Below are 21,250 nucleotides of genomic sequence, written 5' to 3'. Positions count from 1 at the left end.
CCCTAATTCTGGGTTTTTTGGGCTTTTCCCATCTCTATTTTTTCTGTTAAAACTTACAAAATTTGAAATCCGAAACTGGTGGAGATTTCAAAATAAACTTAGGCTGTGTTTGGTATGTATTCTTGGTTGATTTCACATTCTCGGACAATAAAAACAACTATTTTTGTCATCCAAGAATCCAAGAATGAATACCAAACACGGCCTTATATGTAGCCTGCACAGACACTGTTCCCAACATTTTCACCAGCAGGCGAGTGTCACACCGTTGGGTTTGTTCCGCGCTTGCGATTTGCGAATCGGATAACGTCGATCTGTCGTTCCGGATGCTCTCCATGGTAGTTAAGCACTTCATTGATGATCTTTCGCTTGTTTAATTATTCACCTTTCAAGGGGAACCAGAACTGAGGTATGCCCAGGAGATTCACTTAGTATTAAAACACCAAATGCTATACTCTTGGTTATTTGTTGACCTCTTCACTTTGACGTCTGTTTTATTACATTTTAAGCCCATGAACGATAGTTCCAGCTTAGTATTCGAGATCTGTGAATTATGAAATTCGACATTAATCTTAGTTGTGTCAGCGGAAGATGAGTCTGATTTGAGTTTTAAGCTTACAGAAGCTTGTGGTTGATTATCAAATGGATAAAGTTAATGGTTTCTGGGGTTGAATTCTTTGTGTTTTTTGGGTGCAGGAGTAATCAGATTTCTCTAGCTGGTTGTTATGGACAAAATTTTAGAGTTTGGGAGGAAAGCATTGTTCTATGTTAGGGTCCTCTCAGGATATGAGGAAAGAAGGATTAGATCGTATAGATTGCAACTTCAACAACGACTTGAACAGGTTTCTATCGTTCATATTCTATTTCTGTCATCGTGCTATGGCTTTTGGTAGCATTTGATATTCTTTGTGTAGTGTGGTATAATGTCAAATCATATTTATCCGAGGCCCATACTTATAAACGGCAAAAACAAAGACTCAAATAAATATTTGAGCTAAAACTTGTAAACCAGAAACATTCAGGACAGACATTCCTCTACTCAAGTTATGCCAGAAATATAGTATTAAAAACTCAAAATGTGATATCAAAACATGTTGGTATCTGCTGAAACTTCAATATGTTATAGTAGGCCGATAAATATGCAAACCAAAAGTTTACCATTCTTATAAGATGTCTAGACTGTGGAGTACTAGTTTTATAAATCAAATTTCAGCTGTGCAAAGATTCAGTATCGCCAGAGCCTTAGAACACCAGTAAAATCAGAAGCAGATTGAAAAGGTAAAACAAGCTTTAAGGTTGAAAAATTTTAGGGGCTTGATCATAAGAGTGATAGGGATACCAAACCTTATAATATCTAAGATCTTTAGATGGGTTTGTTGAGCTATGCACAGCACGCCTGATTTTCTTTAAGTCCTCCAGGTGCTAACTTATGCTCCAACTGGATCCAACAGCTCAAATTCTTTAAAAAAGATTAAAAAATAGTATATCTAATAAAATTTGATTTGGTAAATTAAACCTATCAATTTGTAGCTTCTTGGATGAAGATTGAAGAAAGAGTACAACTCAATTTGACTAAACCTTATTCCAAGTAAATTGGGTTGGCTACATGGATCCTGTTTTGCTATTTAAAACCATACTTGTTGTTAACCCTAATCCATGCACGTCTTTCGTCACCACTTCACCCAAAGTTACATTAGGTCTTCTCCTTGATGTTGAAGAAAGAGTGTTTGATATTAACACTTTCATACCTAGAGGGAAAGAAGATAGTATATCAAAGCAACCAGCAAATTGATTAATCAGCATGTCACAACAATAAAACTGGGGCTAAAACTGTCCAACTGCAGAAAATGAGAACAACTAACTTTTCAATAACCGAAGCATTCCAAAATCTTTGAAATCTTAAGCAGCGTGGTTTGAGTGTCCCTTTCACCCTTATCGTTAGACTCTTTAGTCAACATTCGCTAGGCTTTATCTCTGAACAACTTGGATTTGGAAGATGTTGGTGCATAGGAAAGGTAGAAGGATAAGCTTTTTCAAACAGGGCCAGTTCATGCTAAATGCTCTAGTTTTAGCCTTCCAAAAATTAACCTGAAGAATAGTGACTGGAAGAGACAAACAAGGACTCAAACTAAAAGATAAAGAAGGAAATATTGCAATGGTTTTTGAAAAATATAGAATTGTTTGCATACTGTAGTTCTTTCTCTGTGCTTATGCATTTACCTTCTTGTCAATCATGCTAGCTTCTTTATTCTTCACATTTTCGATTTTGGATAAAGATAAACCACCATCTGTGAAACCAGCCTTGAATGCATTAATGGGAGTGTGGGCAAGGAAGCACCCATAGCTGCACTATATATGTGTGCTGCTATATGACATCTATGAGATTTACTAAATTATTTTCTACGGTCAATTTAAATTCAAATTCACCATTACACCCACACAAAGTTCAAATCTCCACTAATAAGCATCAACTTTTGTAATGCGCCCTTGGGATATTAATTGGACCTTGTGTTTTAGTTGTCACTGCTACCCTGGAATATTATGACCCTCCACAGACCCCGCAGTGGCGGGAGCCGGGATCCTCGTGCACTGGGTACACCCTTGTTTTTTTTTGCTACCCTGGTAAATAAGGTTTATGCAACAGCCTTGCTTATGAAATTATGTATATCCTACTTTTTGCTCTTCTCACAGCTTGGTTTTTCTTTCTTTCATTTTTGGTCATTTGCCTCCTTTTCCTGTACTCAGAAGCAAGAAAGGAAGGCAGCATTGAGAAGGATCCCGGAGCAGGTTATTTTATCAGAGGTTCGCCGTATGGTTGAGGAGATGCAGACAGTAAATCGGAAACTTGAAGAAACAGTAAGTCCTAGTTCAAATAAATTTGATAAAAGAAGCAAGGATTGAATGGAATGAGGGAAGCCAAAACAAAAGGATCCCTACATGGGAAGTCGTGCCTGACTAATTCACTTTTGCAATGCCTTTGGTTGTTTATACGGTTACAAATTTGTGATATTTCCAGTCGATCATGATCCAGTATGTATATGCACTTGCGTCCCTCCTCTTCTAAAACTTTACCAAAATTTTCATGTTCATTTTTTGAGAATATACTGAGGTCAATTAACCGTCAAATGCTGAAAACGAATAATTGCCTTAACAATATGACATTTATTGTCACTTAATCTGACTTATCTTTTTTTTTTTTAATATATAAGATTGTTAGATGATCCTTTGTTTCAAAATATAAGCATTAAACAATTGTGCATACATTTGGTTAGAATATTGTGGGATAAAATTTGCTGACTCCTTCCTGAAAGTGCTCAATTTTTCTGTATTATTTGGGACATGTTTTTATGATTTGATTGCTGTTTTGATTTTTGACCTTCCCATCATGAAATTAGAAATTAATAAACTGCTTCATATTATAGAAGTGGTGAGAGGGTTGTCTGACTTGTCTTTAAGGGTTTATGATGTAGATAAATCACTTAAGTAGGTTTATTTTAGTGAAAATCAGCCTTGGGTTTGGTTACATATGTGTTGGGTCTTTGGTCCAAGGGTTTTTTGTTGTAATTGGCCAATTTAATGGGTCTAAAATATGGATAGGAGGTAGGAATGCGGGATTTATAGCTAGTTAAGTTGGAGTCTTATTCACAGTTTGGTAACACTCCCGTGGAGTGCTTCTGGTGCTGTTCTGCTTTGCGGGAGTGAAAAAATAGTGGAAACACGTTGCCCCTCTGCTCTCTTGGAGTGAACCGGACTACTATAGTGGAAATGGAAAGCAAAAAAAGTTGCCTTTGCACTCTCGAAGCATTTCTGGCGAGAGTCGTGAGAAAAAAAACCAATTGAGACCAACTCATTCCTCCTCCCTGTCTTGCATTCGTCCTCAGACTCACATAGTGAGTAGCATCCCCGAATGTACTCTCTCTCTCTCTCTCTCTCTTTCTCTGATGCTGTTGTTGGTCATTGATTGATGTCAGGTCTGGTATCCCTCTCATGCTCTTGTATCGCTTCCCTTCTCTCTCTCTCTCTCTCATTTGGAGACATCTCAGAAGCCATTGCAGGTCACTCTCCCTCGCTCTGGTATCTCCTTTCTCTGCTACCTCTTCTCTCCCAAATGTAGACCAGTCACAAGTGATAACCACTCCACAAGAGGATCACAAACTTTAGGTCCAACAACGGTAAATACTTTGATTGATTCTCAGATTTGTATGAAATTTCAGAACAATAAAATAATACACAAGAAATCGAAGAACGGAAGAAGAAGATAGGGTAGTCTTTCTCAGACTGGGGTCTCTCACCCACACGAATGGCATCTCACCATACTCTCTCACAGAGCAAAGCACAAAGCTATGTTTTTTTCCCCCCCTCAATCTCATTAATTCAAATTCGTGTACAAGGCTGTAACCCTTTGCAAACTTATATAGAAGACTCAAAAACAGATTCAATCACTGAAATGGAAAGGCCTAACCCAATCCTTAACTAATAAGGTAACAAAAACTGAGTAGGAAACTAAAATAATGGATGAAACTGACTTAAAACAGGACTCTAGCTAAACTAATGAAGTAAATCCCGTTTTCTACTTTCTACCTATATTTTAGGCCCATTACAGTGGCCCACTACAAAGAAAATCCATGGGATCAAAGGCCCAACACCTACATAACCCAACCCAATGTTTATTTCCAATAAAACAAGCCCTTTAAGTGACTTATCTGCATCAATTCTCCCCTACTTAGAAAAAACTCAACCATGAGTTTTGGTAAGTTGGGGATTAATTGTCACGTGTTATACATTCGTATTCGATCCATAGAAAAATTCAGGCAGCTCCTTGATAATACAAATGTAGTCCTATAGACATGGAGGGCACTCTTCAAGGTACTTCGAAGGAATAACGAACTCCACATGCTCAGCTTCAACATCCTCAGATGTATCCATAGGATCATCAACCAACTCAGCTGCAGACTCGAGCTCTTTATGTAAAGGTGCTACATATGATCCTTCACTAGCTGTCAAGATCTCCCCGTGAGACAATGCTAGTAACTGCTTGTCAACACGATGTCCTTTACTTATGCTTGCACTTTCTTGTTGCTGATTGCCGTTACGTTCCTGCTTTGCTGGTTTCTTATCAAGAATAGGCTGCAACAGTTGTTGACGTTTGGCTTGGGCAGCCTTCAAAATCTTGGTTTCATGGCTGGTATGTTGAGTGGATTAAGTACCCTTGAAAAAAAAGAAACATTGTTTCTTGGTACTTGAGTAAAAAATATTTACCACGGGTATTCAGAGCTCAACGATAAGCTCAAATAAATCCTCTTCGACAACATCACCACCAAAAGGCTTTCAAATCTGAAGACAACTTGAAGCCTCCATCAATGAGATTCAGTTTGCAAGTTGAAGAGTGATGGAAATCTGACATCACCAGTGTTAAATCAACGGCTGAATACAAATTTACATTGCCAAAGGAAATTGAGAGAGCACAAGTTGAAGATAAAGCTGAACTGATCACAGTGAATTGTGATGAAAATGTAGAGACAATGCTTGAAGCTTCAAAGACGGAAGGTCAACATGTGGAAGATTCTACTGAAGTGGTCTACGTTGAAGTAATCAAAGTAGATAAAGCTGAAACAGTGGAAGGTGAAGTGGTGGTTGAGAACACTCTACAGGAAATCATTAGCATTCAAGATGCTGTTCTTGAAAAGGTGGAGCTTATGCCTCAAGTCTTAGATGAGAAGGATATCACCATTGAAGACTCTATGAACACGACATACACAATTGATATTGATTTAGAGGTCGAGCACATAGAATTTGTTCTACCACCGTGGTTCATCGAAGAGAAAGCTCCACGCCTTGAAGACTACATTCCTAAAGTCTTTTGGATCTTTGATTCTGGTACCTCTACCCAGATGATTGGCAAGTCTGATTTGTTTTTCTCCTTGCATAAGACTAATCATCCATCTCTTGTTATTCTTGCTAATGGGTCTTCTACCCAAGTGGCTGGTCATGGTATAGTTTCATTACTTCGTCCATGACTTTATCTTCTATCCTTTATTTTCCTCAGGTACCCTTGAGTCTTTTATCTATTAGTCAACTCACTAATGCACTAAACTGTTTTGTCACGTTCTATCCTTCTTATTGTGTCTTTTAGGATCTTCAGACAAAGAGGGAGATTGGTGGAGGGCGTCAGGAAGACAAGCTGTAGTATCTCGATTGTGATGCATCTTCTACGACTGCTGCTACTTATGGTGGTGTTTCCCTATTCAGGGGCATTTTCGGTTGGAACATTTGTTGTTGTCTAAGCTTCAACAAATGATACTTAGCTGCATGTCTATGTCTTGCCTCGAGTGTGAAGCTTGTGAGATCTGGAAGCATCATTGTACTTCATTTCCTTCTCATAGTGTGTCTAAGAATCCTTTATTTTTTTTAATGCATTTAGATATTTGGGGTCCATGCCGTGTAAAAATAGGTTAGGTTTTTCTTATTTTGTTATCTTTGTGGATGATCTTTTTTGTTGAAAGATACGTCCAAGGTTTCTCTTATTTTTAAAGAATATTATAATTATAATGAAATAAAAACTCAGTTTGTTGTTTCTTTTAAATTTTTTTGTTTTGATAATGCTCTAGAATATACTCAGCGTGAAATATATATATATATTTTTTGTTTTGATCATGGTGTTATCCATCAAACAAGTTCTTATACTCAACAAAATAGGGTTGTTGAGAGAAAAAAATTGACATTTATTGGAGATTACTCAGTCGCTATTGATTCAACATTAATCTCATAGATGTCAATGTTATCATCCAGGGTGTCTTCATACTCTTCTCCTTCAAGGGCAGCATTAGCAACCCATTCACCTCCAAGCTGTGGTTCACACACCATCATCTCCGGAATGGATTCAATGGTTGTGATCACTGAGTCTGCCTTCCCTTTTTACGGGCAGAATTTTGCATAGTGACCATCATCTAATTGTGGAGTGAATCTTTTTGCATTACACTGCTGAGATATCGTATTTAATTGTTGCTTCATCGAATTCATCTCATCAGTTAAACCTTTAAACATAAATCCAGTTGTTGAAGAGTAATTTGGTCACCTGTAGGGTTAGTACTTGGTGTCCCCATACCCCATAGCCCTGATACCAAATAATGTAAGACTAGAACCTGAATAGGTCTAATCCCAGGAAGGATCAAATAGAAAACCCTCCAATAAATAAGAAAATTATATGAGGAAACCAAGAGAACAATGGGAACTCAAATTATATGAGGAAAGCAAGAGAACAGTGGGAATTCAAATTATATAAGGGAACCAAGAGAACAATGGGAAGTCAAATGAGGGAACAATTTTCTTGGTTGAAGTAACAAATAAAAACCCACAAATTTGTGACCTGTTGAAGCAGCAATGATCTTGATGTAATAATCTTCAAGAAAATGATGTAACAATTTGTTGAAAAGAAATCCCAAAAGCTTGTAGCACTCTTGAACTCAATTTGACTGAAACTAGGGTTTAAAATCAAGAACCGATGGAAGGGGATGGGGAATGGTGGGGTTGGGGAAGGCTATCAGCCTAGGCATCTCACCCATCCTATCTCAGGATTTTCACAATGGCTAAAGCCAATATTTCATTAATCAAATTCGTGTACTATGCTGGCCTCCCTTACAAATTTATATAAAAAACTCAAAAAATAGACTTAGGACACTAAAAAAGAAAGGCCTAATTCTATCCTTAACTAATAAGGTAACCTAAATTGACTAAGAAAGTGAAATAATAAAGAAAACAGACTCAAAATAGGACTTTAACTAAACTAATGAAGTAAATCCCGTTGTCTTACTTTCTACCCATATTTTGGGTTCATTAAATTAGCCAATTACAAAGTAAACCCATGGGATCAAAGTCCCGATACATATATGACCCAACCCAAAGCTTATTTCCACTAATATAAGCCCTAAGTGACTTATCTACATAAAAAAGAGCCAGGGGAAGACCTAAAATGACTGGATCCATGTAGCCGACCCCATTTAGTTGGGATAAGGCTGAGTTGTTGTTTAATTAAGGGCTTATTTGTAATAGCTGTTATTTTAGGGGTATACTTGCTCCTGATATTATTTCAATAACTTATTTGTAATAGTTGTTATATTAGGGGTATACTTGTTCTTGATATTATTTCAGTAATATAAATATATTCTGTAGCCCACGGTTGGAGTATTCTGCCCAACAGTGAGCAACATTTCTCCTTTCCTATCTTGTGGCACTTCGTCTCTTCTCAATCTTCTCTCTCTCTCTCTCTTTTCCACATTATTAGCACTGATTTCCTGTACTTGATATTGTTTCACTATCATATTTTCTATTCCAATTAGACCTAGTTTCATATTCTATTCTGTTAGTTTCATATCCTATATTCTCTATTCTGCATCCTATTTGTACTAGTCTCTAGCTGGATTTTTCTGGTTTGTGATTTGTAGAAGCCACCAAAGAGCTGCTGTTAGCCATCATTTTGAGGGAGGATGAGCTTATTTGGGGTCCTTTTTAAAGATGTTGATGAAGCGAGATGGATGAATGTTGTTTCAAGTCTTGGAGGAGGCTCCCACTAGAAAAGGTGAGGATGAAAGGATTTAAAAGATGACAAAAATGGTTTATTTCAAGTAAAAAATTCTAAAATTTCTTAGCATCCCGGGGGAAGTATTATCTCCACTAAAAATGATTTGAGTAAAACCAGTCCCACCAAGAGTTGAAGCATTCATAAGGATCCTAGTACTTAATAGGGTATTGATTCTCAACTACTTGAACAATACAGTACTCCAAATGGTCGATAGGTGTGCTATTTCTCAGGTAACTGGAAGAATGTGGACCAATTATTTGTTCATTGCAAGGTAGTTTGGCCATTGGCATGTATCTTTGTACTTCGAAGACTATTTGAGGTGGTAATGCTAATGCCTGAGAGGCAAAAGGTATGCATGATCAACTCTTTCTTTTGGGAAGTGTGGCAGCATTTGTAGAAGATATTACACTTGTCTTTGTTTTTTGGGGGACCGGGGGGATTGGGGTTGGATGGGATGGTGTTCTGAAAATCACAGAAATAGAATAATTTGTGAAAGGTGAAAAGTTGATGGATCCCTAGAATATGCAGAATTCTTTGTTTCTAGATGGGTGGTGATCAAACTGTTCAAGGGTTTGAGCCCAATATGGGATGGTGTTCTGAAAAGCACAAAAATAGAAGAATTTGTGAAAGGTGAAAGGTTGACGGATCCCTAGAATATGCAGAATTTCTCGTTTCTAGTTGGGTGGTGATCAAAGTGTTCAAGGGTCTGAGCCCAATATGGATTGGAGAAGTTTGTGCTTAAGTTTTTCAATCTGATTTGACTTACTATTTCTATGTGTGTGTGTGTGTGTAATGTAGAAGGGGGTTCAGCTAAGAACTACTCTACAGTAGGATCGATGACAGGTTGCAGCGGAACATCATAATAACAATAAAAACAGAATTAGTAACTTATGAGGTAGAGATCAAACCAGCCTGTAGAACAGGGTCAAACTTAGGTTGAGTGAAGGTGATGTTGAACAGGGTCTATGCTCCAAAATCCATCCAATTCTGATGGTTGGATGTTGAGATATGAATAGAACTCCAAAATAGAAGGTTGTGGAATATCCCACAAACAGTACTGTATTTGGGCTCCAATGAAGATCGAATGTAGGCTTTGTGAGAAACTTTGCTGCAAGTTTGGTTCAGTTCTGATGGTCAGAAGTGGAGATGGGAGTTGGGGATGAAAACAGACGGTTAGTAGTGTAGAGCAATCCAGCCAGCAGAATAGGCCAAAATTGGAATCGAGTGGGGTGGTTGATGGTCTGATTCTGTGCTCCAAATCTCCACAGGTTCTGATAGAGGGATGTGAAGTCATGGAGGAGGAATGAAAATAGAAGGTTAAGGCTTGGGAGCAATCCAGCCAATAGAACAGGCTAGAATGGGGATCGGCTGGGCTCCTTGTTGGTGTGATTCAATCTCCCAAAGCTTTGCTGGAACAAGGCTCAGACATTGGAGAGAAACTAGTTCGATTGCTGTGGGCAGTAGGACAGAAAATAGACATGCAGGAATGTGGTTCGATCCTTCTCTGGTGATGATCAACAATGGCAGTTAAGGGCTTGCTTGGGAAGCAGCTTCTAGACTTCAGTAGTGATCAATTACAGCAGTTGCAGTCACAAACACAGCAAGGGATATCGAGCAGGGCAGGGAGAGAAGATAAGAGAAGAAGAGAGAAGGGGATAAAGGAGATTCGTCTCTCTCAGCCCTAGGGGTTTTGGCTCTCACTAGCCAGGCTTCTCAATCTTTCATCTACACAGGGGATAATAGAATCTTCATGCTTCAAAGCAAATTTCATTCAACTATTCAAATCGTGGGGAGGCTTCCACAGCCTTTACATTATATAGAGGGCTATGCTTGCACCTCTAGTTAAAAGAAAATAGAAACTACTAAACAGAAAATTAGAAACTAAGCTTGGAAATAGTAACTGGGATTGATTCAAACATAGAAACTAGATATAATCTTCCAAGCCTTCAAGGAATCTTCTAAATCTTCCAGCTGATGGTGCTTCTTGTGGAGCCCAAATGTAAGTGACCCAGTGTTGCTGCTGATTCTCTTTATTGGTGGTCCTCACCTTTAAATATGGTTCCATCGGTTCTTGCAAGTAGCCCTTAAATACTTGGGCCAAAGAGACAATTTTACCTTTCACTTAAAGACTTGAATCAATAATAATTAAAAGACTATTCTGGCCCCCAAGGTCTTCTAGGAATATTCCCACCAAATCAAATATGGGGTTGTGACACTGTTCACGTGAACAGTAACGGGAATAGTATTTTTGTCTCTTCTTCATCTTTTGATCTACATTAGTGTATCACGTGTGTAAAGAGAAGACTAGATGATTTCTCTTAAAAACACGGTGATAGGAGCCAGTTTCATTAGGTGTAGACAGGTCCTTGATTGATCCATATAGATGGATCATTTGGACATCTCAACTCACCTTAATGACCTCCCAACTCAACTTTATGGCCCTCTGTGTGATGTAGGACAAAACATGAAGATTAAGAGGCCAAAACACTGTTCACGTGAATAGTGCCACAACCTTTGGGGAGAATATTCCTAGAAGAATCGTGGGAGCAGAATAGTCTTTTAATTATTAGTGATTCAAGTTTTTAAGTGAAGGGTATAATTGTCTATTTGTATTATCAATATTTTAGTACAAGTTGTTGGCCGATGGTTACTTATAAAGGTGGGGACCATATGACTTAAGTTATGACAAGAAGAATCTCCAGTGGGGTACACAAGAAGAGGAGGCGGGCTGCACTTCAAGAAGATTTGAAGACATTAGAAGATTTAAATTAGTTTCTATTTTATTGCAATGTAATTCATGTCTTTCCTGGTTACTAAATTTTGTTAGTTTCTATTTTGTTAAAGCTTGAGATTCAAGCTATGCTTTTATTTATATGTAACAACCTTTAGAGGCTCCCCATGATTTGAATAATTGGATGAAAAAAAATTGCTTTGAAGCATGTTGATTCTGTTATCCTTCATGTGGATGAAGGGCTGAGAGGCCTGGCTGGTGAGAGCCGAATCTCCTTATCCCCTCTTCTCTTCCTCCCTCCCCTACTCAATCGACACGGCTGTGCTGCTTCTGTCACTACATTTAATCACTGTGAGAGTATACTTTGAAGACGTGCATCAAGCCTCTTTCAAGTTCTTATTAGTTGCTGCTGTTATACAACCTAAGGAAGTCCTAGAACACCTGTGGATCTGCAGTTTCAGCCCAGTTTCTCCCTCAAAATTCAAGTCTTGATTCCTTTACAACCTTTACTCTGTTTCAGCAGAGGTTTAGAGGACTGGATCTCACAACCCTGGTCTACACTCGACCCTGACTTGGGAGTCAAAAACTCCATCTGGTTTGGAAGATATCCACAGACTTTCTATTTTTGAATCTGCCCTATATCTCAGCAGCCCTAGGTCAGAATTGACATAGATTTGGAGGGTTTTCTACTGCTGCCTAGGCCTTCACTCGATTCCAGTTTGAGCACCTGCTACTGGTTGGTTTGGTCTGTAACGCTTACTTTCTATTTTGGAGGCCTACCTTCTAATTTCAAGTCCAACTCATACCTCAACATTCAGGCATCAGAATTGGCTGTAATTTAGAGCAAAGGACCTGACCAATATCACCTCCACTCAGCCTAAGTTTGGTAGCCATCTTTTGGCCGGTTTGCTCTCTAGCTCCTAAGTTACTAATTCTGGTTTATTGCTATTCTGATGTTCTGCTGCAACCTGTCATCGATCCTACTATAGAGTGGTTCTTAGTTGAACCCTTTCTACATTACTGTGATAATACTCTGCCTCACCATAAATGCTTTAACTTTGCTCGATTTTCGTCCTTTTCCATCAAGGTCAATAAGCCCAACAGACCAGGATTGTTATCTTAGCTGGAAGCAGACTTCTTCAGAGAATCATTCTTTATTTCTATTGATTCTACTGGGGGTCTCCTAATTCACTAATTTAGACCAATTTTCAGCTAATTCCACCACAATTTATTCACTTCACCAGGTTGCACTCATATATTTGTTATTAATTTAAAAAATGTTTGAAGTTGTAAAAGGAACCTTGGGATAAGACTAAAATCTAGCGATCAGCTCACCCCTTGTTTGTCAAATTTAATATATTCAGCTTTGGTCGACAAATCCTTAAATGGTCCGACCCTTATAGACCTACTATTTCAACTTCAGAAATTGATCCCCTCTCGATTATTGAATGAGTATATCTATAGCACACTCTGAAGTATAACTTTCCTCTGTTTATTATAGCATTCATAGTGTCAAGGCGTCGCCTTGATATATCATTTAATTAAATGTTTTTATATTTGTTATTTCATTTACTTAAGATATTATTCATAAATAAGCAAATACCCCCTATTTGAATCCAAGAAAAATAGTTAAAAAATAAAATTCCAAAAGCATAAAAAGTCAATCCCCAGTTCAAGAACAAAAACTAGATTTTCGACGGTAGGTGAAATTTTCAACCTTCAAATGTTGGGTTTTTTCTCAAATCCAAAAATTCTATAAATTTTATTCTACCAAAACATCACTAAAAAAACTAAAAGAGTGGTAATATATATTTTTTGTTTTGATGTCTAAAAATTTATTTCCATACAGGGCGATTTTAAACAACATTCTTCACACCAAATAAGGTTTGACCAGAACATAAATCCTTCAATATAAATCAGATTTAAACAATCTTGGATTTGTTGGAAAGCTGGTTTTGTGTTCCACCTAATACAAAAAGTCTCATGTAAAAATAAAATATTTGACCGGTCAAACTTATTAGAGAACAAAAACATTTCTCTAAATCGAGAGTAGTTTAATTACTTATAAGATAAGATCATATTTTCCAAGAACTATATAAACCAATGTGAGACTAGGTATACCTGGACAATGATCATTTCCAGGAATAGTAGAAACGAAATGTATGTTTTGATTGTTTCAAACTTTTAATAGCTTGCTTCTTCTGTTCTGTTGTTTTCTAGTTCTACGTTGATTTTTGATGACTTGATGTGGCTTAATGTTGATTTTTGATGACTTGATGTGACTTAATGTTGATTTTGATGACTTGATGTAGCTTAATCTTGATTTTTGATGATATATGGTATATATTATCGTATACTAAATAATGTCAGAAAAGAGGGGAAATAAAAAATAGCACATGGGCGCCTTAATCGCCTAGGCAAAGCCTATGCGGGTGCCTTGTGACCTAAGCTCTTAGGTACCCCTCCACCGCCTTGGGTCGCCTTGACAACTATGATAACATTTTCTAGAAAGGAAGAATGTCTGCTCTGTTGTCTTGAAGAGGTTTGATGCAGTAGTGCTAAAATGACTGGACTGGCATGACCTGATCTGTAAACCCAGATTGAGACAAACTGCTCCCAAAATTGGCTTTTAGTCCAAAGGGGGTTGTTAGGAGATAGCATTGTAATCTTTTATTTTAGTTGGAGTTAGTTACGTAGGGATTTTGCTTTGAATTGGTAGTTTCCTAGTTCCTATTTTGTTTTAGTTTCCTAGTGAGTTGGATTTTTCTTTTATATACTTTAGTAACCCAACAATTTGTTGTAAAATGGGTTCAAGGGTATTTACGTCCTAGGGTCCTTGTACCTATTCTAGAATGTTCTCTCATCTATTATAAATAAAGAGGGGCTGTGATCAATTAGTCACAAGCCATTACTCACAATTTCCACATGGTATTAGAGTGGGAATCATCCTGAGGATGCCATCACCGCCACCATCTCCCTTCTCGTCTTCTCCTTTTGGCCCCAACCACCACCTCCACCACCTTCGCCTACCACCTCCGCCACTTTCCCACTTCACTGCTACCATGGCTACAAACCTTTCCACCTATCGCCTCCCTCCTTTTCTAGTGCCACCACTCTTCTCGCCTTCCTCTCGATTTCATACTTGGTGGTGAGTTTTTTCTCCTATCAAGGGGTTTTCGACCTCTTCATGGGCTGAATTTTTTTTCCGACTTAAGTGGTGATGTTATCTCGATTGGATTGATTTACTTGTGATTTTTTTTTGTCTCTCTATGGTCAGCAATCATGGGTGATTCCGAGGTCTCCACCATCTCTACTGGGCAGGAAGGAGTCAATGAAAGGATCTTCCCTTCCCTGCTAGTCCCATTAAATTAATGGGAGCAATTATTTGATGGGGGGGGGGGTTTAGGGTTTAGCGAGATCTTGCTACCTTGCTGTTGGTGCTCGTGGTATTACCGAATTCTTATTGGCGTTTCAGTTATGCCTACCGCTACTTGTCCTTTGCAAGACAAAAGGATGACTTTCAATTTTTTTGATGATGTCCTGTCTTATCAACTCGATGGATTCTACCATAGCCGGGGGACTATCTTCTTGACACCGCTGCCAAAATTTGGAAGACTGTAAAAGAAACATGTTCTGAAGTTGGTAATGCTGCCTAGTGTTACAAACTCCGTTAGAAGATCCATGCAACTAAACAAGGGTAGTTATCTGTTTCTCAATGTTATTCTACTTTGTGTAGCATGTGGCAACAATTAGATTTTTATGGGTCTTTTATTGCTACTTGTGAGTCTGATGCTACTGCTTTTAAGAAATGGGAAGATGGTCTTCGCGTCTTCGATTTTCTCGCAGGACTCAATATTGAGTTTGATCAAATACGGGTCTCGACATTAGAGCAGGCTTATGCTATATTTCAATTTGAGGATAGTCGACGTACTGCTATGGTACACCCGGTCTCTCAGGATCGATCAACCCTCTCCACCACCTCTCAAACTCCATCTAATGGGTGTCTTTCACATGGTACTGGCGATCGTTCTTCATCTGATCGTGTCCTATGAAGTGTGATTATTATGGTAAGGATAGGCATATCCGGGTAAGATGTTGGAAATTGCATGGGCAACCTGCAGATATACTCGGGATCATGGTCAGAATCGTTCTTCCTCTGCCAGGGCAAACCAGACCTCCTCTGGAGACACCATTACTTCTGACCAATCCATTTCTTAGGAAGTTCTCCACACCCTGCGCTCCCTAGTGACTTGATTGGACTCATCCTCTTCACCAGCTTCATCTGCTGCATCGGCTACCTCCCTGCCAGGGACTTTAGAACCATCGCCATCTTCCTCTTTTGACCAGCCAGGTATTTCTTTTTGTGGTTATAGTTCCTTTATCACTTTCGATACTTGGATAATCAATACAGGGGCTACTGATCACATGACTAGTTCCCCTATTCAATTTTCCTAATATTCTCCTTTATTAGGTAATGCAAAAGTTCTTGTTGCTGATGGTTCTCTTTCCTCGGTTTCGGGAAAGGGCTCTGTGAGAGTGCAGACCTGCAATCGTGACCAGTAGAGAAGAAGAGGGGAGAAGATGGAGAAGGAGAAGAGAGATCGATAGAGAGAGCAGGAAAACTCCCTCACGATTCTAATTAATTGAATTGTGAGGGGGACAATATTACTTATATTGAATAAAGCACATTACAAGAGTAAATACCTAAACTACCCTTAATATAGAAAATAAACTAGAAACAGAAATAAGACAGAAATCAAACCATACACCCCCCAGACTACAAAACTAATCGACATCCTTAACACTCCCCCTCAAGCTAGAGCGTAGACATCACTAAGAACCAGCTTGGAACAACCATCCAAAAACTGAGGTCGAAACAAGGCCTTCGTAAACAGATCTCCAAGCTGAAACTGTGAACGAACAAAAGGAGTGACAATGAGCTTCTTCTGAACAGCATCTCGAACAAAATGACAATCAACTTCAATATGTTTGGTCCGTTCATGAAAGACAGGGTTGTTGGCAATGTAAATAGCAACTTGGTTATCACAGTACATCTCCATGGGCTGATCACTGGAATAACTAAGCTCAATAAGGAATGAACGAATCCACATAAACTCTGCAGTAGTGTGAGCCATGGCTCTGTATTCAGCCTCAGCACTGGAACGAGCTACAGTCGTCTGTTTCTTGCCCTTCCAAGTAACCAAATTTCCTCCAAAGAAAGTACAATAACCTGTGGTCGATCTTCTATCGCCATCAGAACCAGCCTAATCCGCATCAGAGAACCCAACCACGTTGGTATGACCATGGCGACAATACACTAATCCCTTACCAGGAGCACTTTTGAGGTATCTTAGAATGCGACAGGCAACATCCCAATGTACTTGCTTAGGGTTCTGCATGAACTGACTAACAACCCCTACAACAAATGAGATATCAAGACGAGTAACTGTGCGATAAATAAGTTACCAACCAAGCGTCGATACTGATGTATGTCACCAAACTCTTTGTCATCAGAAGCACCAAACTTGATGTGGGGATCCATAGGAGTATCAATAGGTTTACAACCTAACATCTTTGTCTCATCAAGTAAATCAAGGACATACTTTCTCTGGGACAGGCTAAGACCTCGAGAGCAGCGAACAACCTCAATGCCAAGAAAGTACCTGAGGCAACCTAAGTCTTTGATCTGGAAATTATCATGCAAATAAGTCTTCACCTGTGCAATTCCAGAATCATCATTACTAGTAACAATGATATCATCGACATATACTGCAAGAATGACCACGTTAGACCCTTGACGCCTAACAAAAATAGAGTAATCAGAATAGCACTGAGAAAACCCATAACCAGCCACAACACTGCTGAATTTATCAAACCATGCACGGGGAGACTGTTTCAGTCCATAAATTGCCTTATGAAGGCGACAAACCTGGACACTATCCTCCCCTTAAGCAACATACCCAGGAGGTTGCTCCATATATACCTCCTCCTGGAGATCACCATACAAGAAGGTGTTCTTCACATCCATCTGAAATAGAGGCCAATCAAGATTGACAGCCAAGGAAAGGATGATACGAACAGAATTCAAACGAGCAACAGGAGAGAAGGTCTCAAAATAGTCGACCCCATAGGTCTGTGTAAACCCTTTCGCAACCAAACGGGCCTTGAGCCGTTCCACAGTTCCATCTGGACTGTACTTAACTGTATACACCCAACGACACTTAACAAGATCCTTACCAGGTGGTAGATCCACTAATGACCAAGTCTTATGAGAGATCAAGGCATCCATCTCCACATCCATAGCATGTTTCCACCCCGGGTGAGACAAGGCAAGGGTATAAGAAGTGGGAACAAAGGTAGAGTGTAATGTAGTAGCAAAAGCACGATAAGAAGTTGGGAGATGAGCAACAGAGACATAATTTGCCAATGGGTGAAGTGAACTATTTTGAGTGCAAGTACGAGTACCTTTGCGCAAAGCAATAGGACGGTCATTAGCAGCTAAAGGAGGATCCGCAGGCAAGGACTCAGCTGGTGGCGGTAGAGGGGCAGCAACAACATTTTGAGGCGGCACCGGCGGCGGCTATTGTTGGGCCCGGCGGTGATAGACCCGTAGAGGATTGGCAACCAACGGAAGAGGAGGAACAGTAGTAACAACCGGACCAACAACACCAGTATCAACAGGGAGATCAATATCACTGGAAGAACCAGGAAAATAAGGAGTATTTTCGAAGAAAGTCACATAAGGGGAGACAAAGTGTTGGTGAGAAACCGGATCAAAACATCGATACCCCTTCTGGGTATGAGAATAACCAAGAAACAGACACTTGATAGCCCTAGGAGACAATTTATTAAGACCAGGGCGAAGCATATGAACAAAACATTGGCAAAAAACATGAGGAGGAAGAGAGAAAGCAGCCCGCTCCGGAAAAACAACATTAAAAGGAATTTGATCATGAAGAACCGAGGAAGGCATGCGATTAATCAAGAAACAAGCAGTCAACAGTGCATTAGCCCAATAGAGTTTAAGAACATTCATATGAAACATTAATGATCTAGTAATGTCCAACAAATGACGGTTTTTGCGCTCCGCCACACCATTTTGTTGTGGTGTATAAGAGCAACTAGTTTGATGAAGAATGCCATTGTCAGAACAAAAGGAAAAGATCTCATGTTGAACCAGTTCGAGCATTATCGATGACGTAAAATTTTCAAATGAACACCAAATTGAATACGAATTTCATTATAAAATTGTTTGAAAACAGAAACAAACTCAGATCTATCCTTCAAGAGGTACGACCATGTCATCCGAGAATGATCATCAATAAAACTGACAAAATAACAAAAACCCAATCGACTCTGGACTCTACATGGCCCCCAAATATCAGAATGGACTAACTGAAATAAAGAAGTACTCCTAGACTCTGGACTCAAAGGAAAAGCAGTACGATGATGCTTGCCAAGCTCACAAGCTTCACACTCAATACGGGAGACAGATTTGCAGCTAGGAACTAGATGTCGCAGCTTGGATAAGGAAGGATGTCCTAGCCGATAGTGCCAATGTAGTGGAGAAACATCAGAAGAAGTAGCAACAGCCGCTGTTGGAGAAGTTGCCAAATCAAAATAATAGAGACCACCCTTCTCATGCCTGCCACCAATCGTCGTCCTCGTTGCGAGATCCTGAAAGACACAATGAGATGGATGGAAGGTTATAGAGCAATTTAAAGATTTAGTTAACTGACTAATAGACAAAAGATTAAGAGACAGCCTAGGTACATGAAGAACATTAGTCAAGGAAAGATTAGATGATAAGGGGAATATCCCCATGACCAGTAACAGGAATAAAAGATCCATTGGCAATGGAAATCCAAGATGAAGTAGTAGACTAAGTAAAAGAGAAAAATAAATTAGGCTTACCAGTCATATGGGAAGAAGCACCGGAGTTAATGACCCACGGAGAGGATGAAGAGGCGAAACATGCAGTAGTACCTGAGTGGGCGAGAGTAGCTGTAGGAGTAGAAGATGATGATGCCTCCAGTTGTTGAACTCGTTGTAACAGTTGAGAAACCAGGTCACTAGAAGTACTACCACCATCAGTAGGAGACCCATGATTAGTGTTAGAAGGATGCACAGAATCAGCCGCTCCATTAGAGACTGCGGCATTGGCAAACTGCTCACGAGCCCATTGTGGTTTGCCATGTTTCAGCCAGCATTTTTCAACAGTGTGGTTAGGGCGACCACAGTGAGAACACCATCGAGAACCACCATCACTAGAAGAGGAACCAGCAGGGTTCAAACCAGCCCCTCTCCCACCAGAAACAGCCCCACGACCACGACCAATTCCAGAACCACGACTACCTCGAGAAGAGGTACCACCACCACGACTACGCCCTCCAGTAGAAGTAAAAAGGGCAGAATTATCCTTAGAGACAGGAGCTGCATCAGATTTGACCGTGGAAGGAGAAACAGCCCTTTGTATGCGACAGTAAGCTTCATTCATTGACGGGATCTTCTCACCAGTCAATAATTGGCTTTTGACTGACTGAAGATCAGAATCTAACCCAGAGAGGAATTTAGCAACAAGAAATTCAAAACGTTGAGCCTTAATCACAGCAACATCAGTAGATATAGGCTGGTACACAGTGAGTTCCTCCCACATGCCCTTCAAAGAGCTGTAGTATTCGCCAAGAGATTTTCCCTCTTGCTTGAAGGAGAAAAACTTTTCATACAAATCATAAATCCGTGAAAGATTAGTGTCTTGAGAATAGCTCTCCTTGAGTTCTTCCCAAACACCCTTGTTAGTTTTATGAAACATCACGTTTGAGGCTATGGAGGGCTCCATGCTATTCCAAAGCCAGCAGAGGAGGGTTGCATTCCAATCTTCATATTTATCATCAGTAGAGGCTGGAGGAGTCATAGTAAGGTAAAACATCTTCCGGCGTGCAGTAACATATACCTCAAAGGCTTGAGACCAAAGAAGATAGTTCGAAGCACCATTCAACTTGATGGTAGTAATCTGAACGTTAAAGTGATCTGTAGGAGGCTTAGAAACAGCCATGATAACTAAGTAGATGATACCTCAAAGCTTGAACAGATGCAGCCAACAAATAGGACAGGCCAAAATAAATCGATTTCAGCCAAAAAACCCAAAATAGGGCAGAAAAACAGAGGACCCGATAACCTTGAGAGCAGCAGCCAAAAAGGAGACCAATTTATGGCCAAATAATCACCAACAACAGAGAATAAAACCCCAGACCAGCAGCCAATGTAGAGAAAAGAAAAAAAAATCCAGGAGAAGCAAAATCGATTTCCACAGGGTTTTTGGAAAATCGATTTCAGGTTGGGGCAGAAACACTTCAATCATCCACCTTGCAGACAGCCAAGCAGTAGCACAGCAGGGAACCCTAGTCCTTCATTATAATATGACTAGGGTTCAAGCAATAGAAGGCAGCATATGGTTGCTGTGGACCACGACAAGAGAGAACACAGAAAAGTCTTCAAAACCGCAGGAGGGGAGCAGATTGTGGATCAGAATCGCTGCTCTGATACCATGTGAGAGTGCAGACCTGCAATCGTGACCAGTAGAGAAGAAGAGGGGAGAAGATGGAGAAGGAGAAGAGAAGAGAAAGAAGGAGAAGAGAGATTGTTAGAGATAGCAGGAAAACTCCCTCATGATTCTAAGTAATTGAATCGTGAGGGGGACAATATTACTTATATTGAATAAACCACATTACAAGAGTAAATACCTGTTCAAAACTAGAATACAAAAAAACAGAACTGAGCAAACTTGAATGATCTATTGTGATCACCCAGGCACCTATATTTATAATGCTGGAATATGAAATTACATGACCAAAATACCCCTGCCTAGCCAATACAGCTAGGCAGTACATAAACAACTATAAAACATAATACTAAAGCACCCAAAAGACCAGAATACCCCCACG

General features: G+C 39.6%; 1 protein-coding gene across 1 annotated transcript in view; it reads left to right on the top strand.

The window, feature by feature from the left end:
• Positions 1-212: 212 nt before the first annotated feature.
• Positions 213-21,250, top strand: part of LOC122648930 — a 30,894-nt gene continuing 9,856 nt past the window's right edge. The window contains exons 1-3 of the mRNA XM_043842248.1: positions 213-406; positions 694-839; positions 2,743-2,853. Of these exons, the coding sequence (XP_043698183.1) occupies positions 723-839; positions 2,743-2,853 (228 nt within the window). The 5' untranslated portion in view covers positions 213-406; positions 694-722. The remainder of the gene's footprint in view (positions 407-693; positions 840-2,742; positions 2,854-21,250) is intronic.

The sequence above is a fragment of the Telopea speciosissima genome, chromosome 1 (genome assembly GCF_018873765.1).
Source record: "Telopea speciosissima isolate NSW1024214 ecotype Mountain lineage chromosome 1, Tspe_v1, whole genome shotgun sequence".
Lineage (NCBI taxonomy): Eukaryota > Viridiplantae > Streptophyta > Magnoliopsida > Proteales > Proteaceae > Telopea > Telopea speciosissima.
Note: the sequence above shows the minus strand (reverse complement) of the source record. Positions and strands in the feature narration are given on the sequence as shown.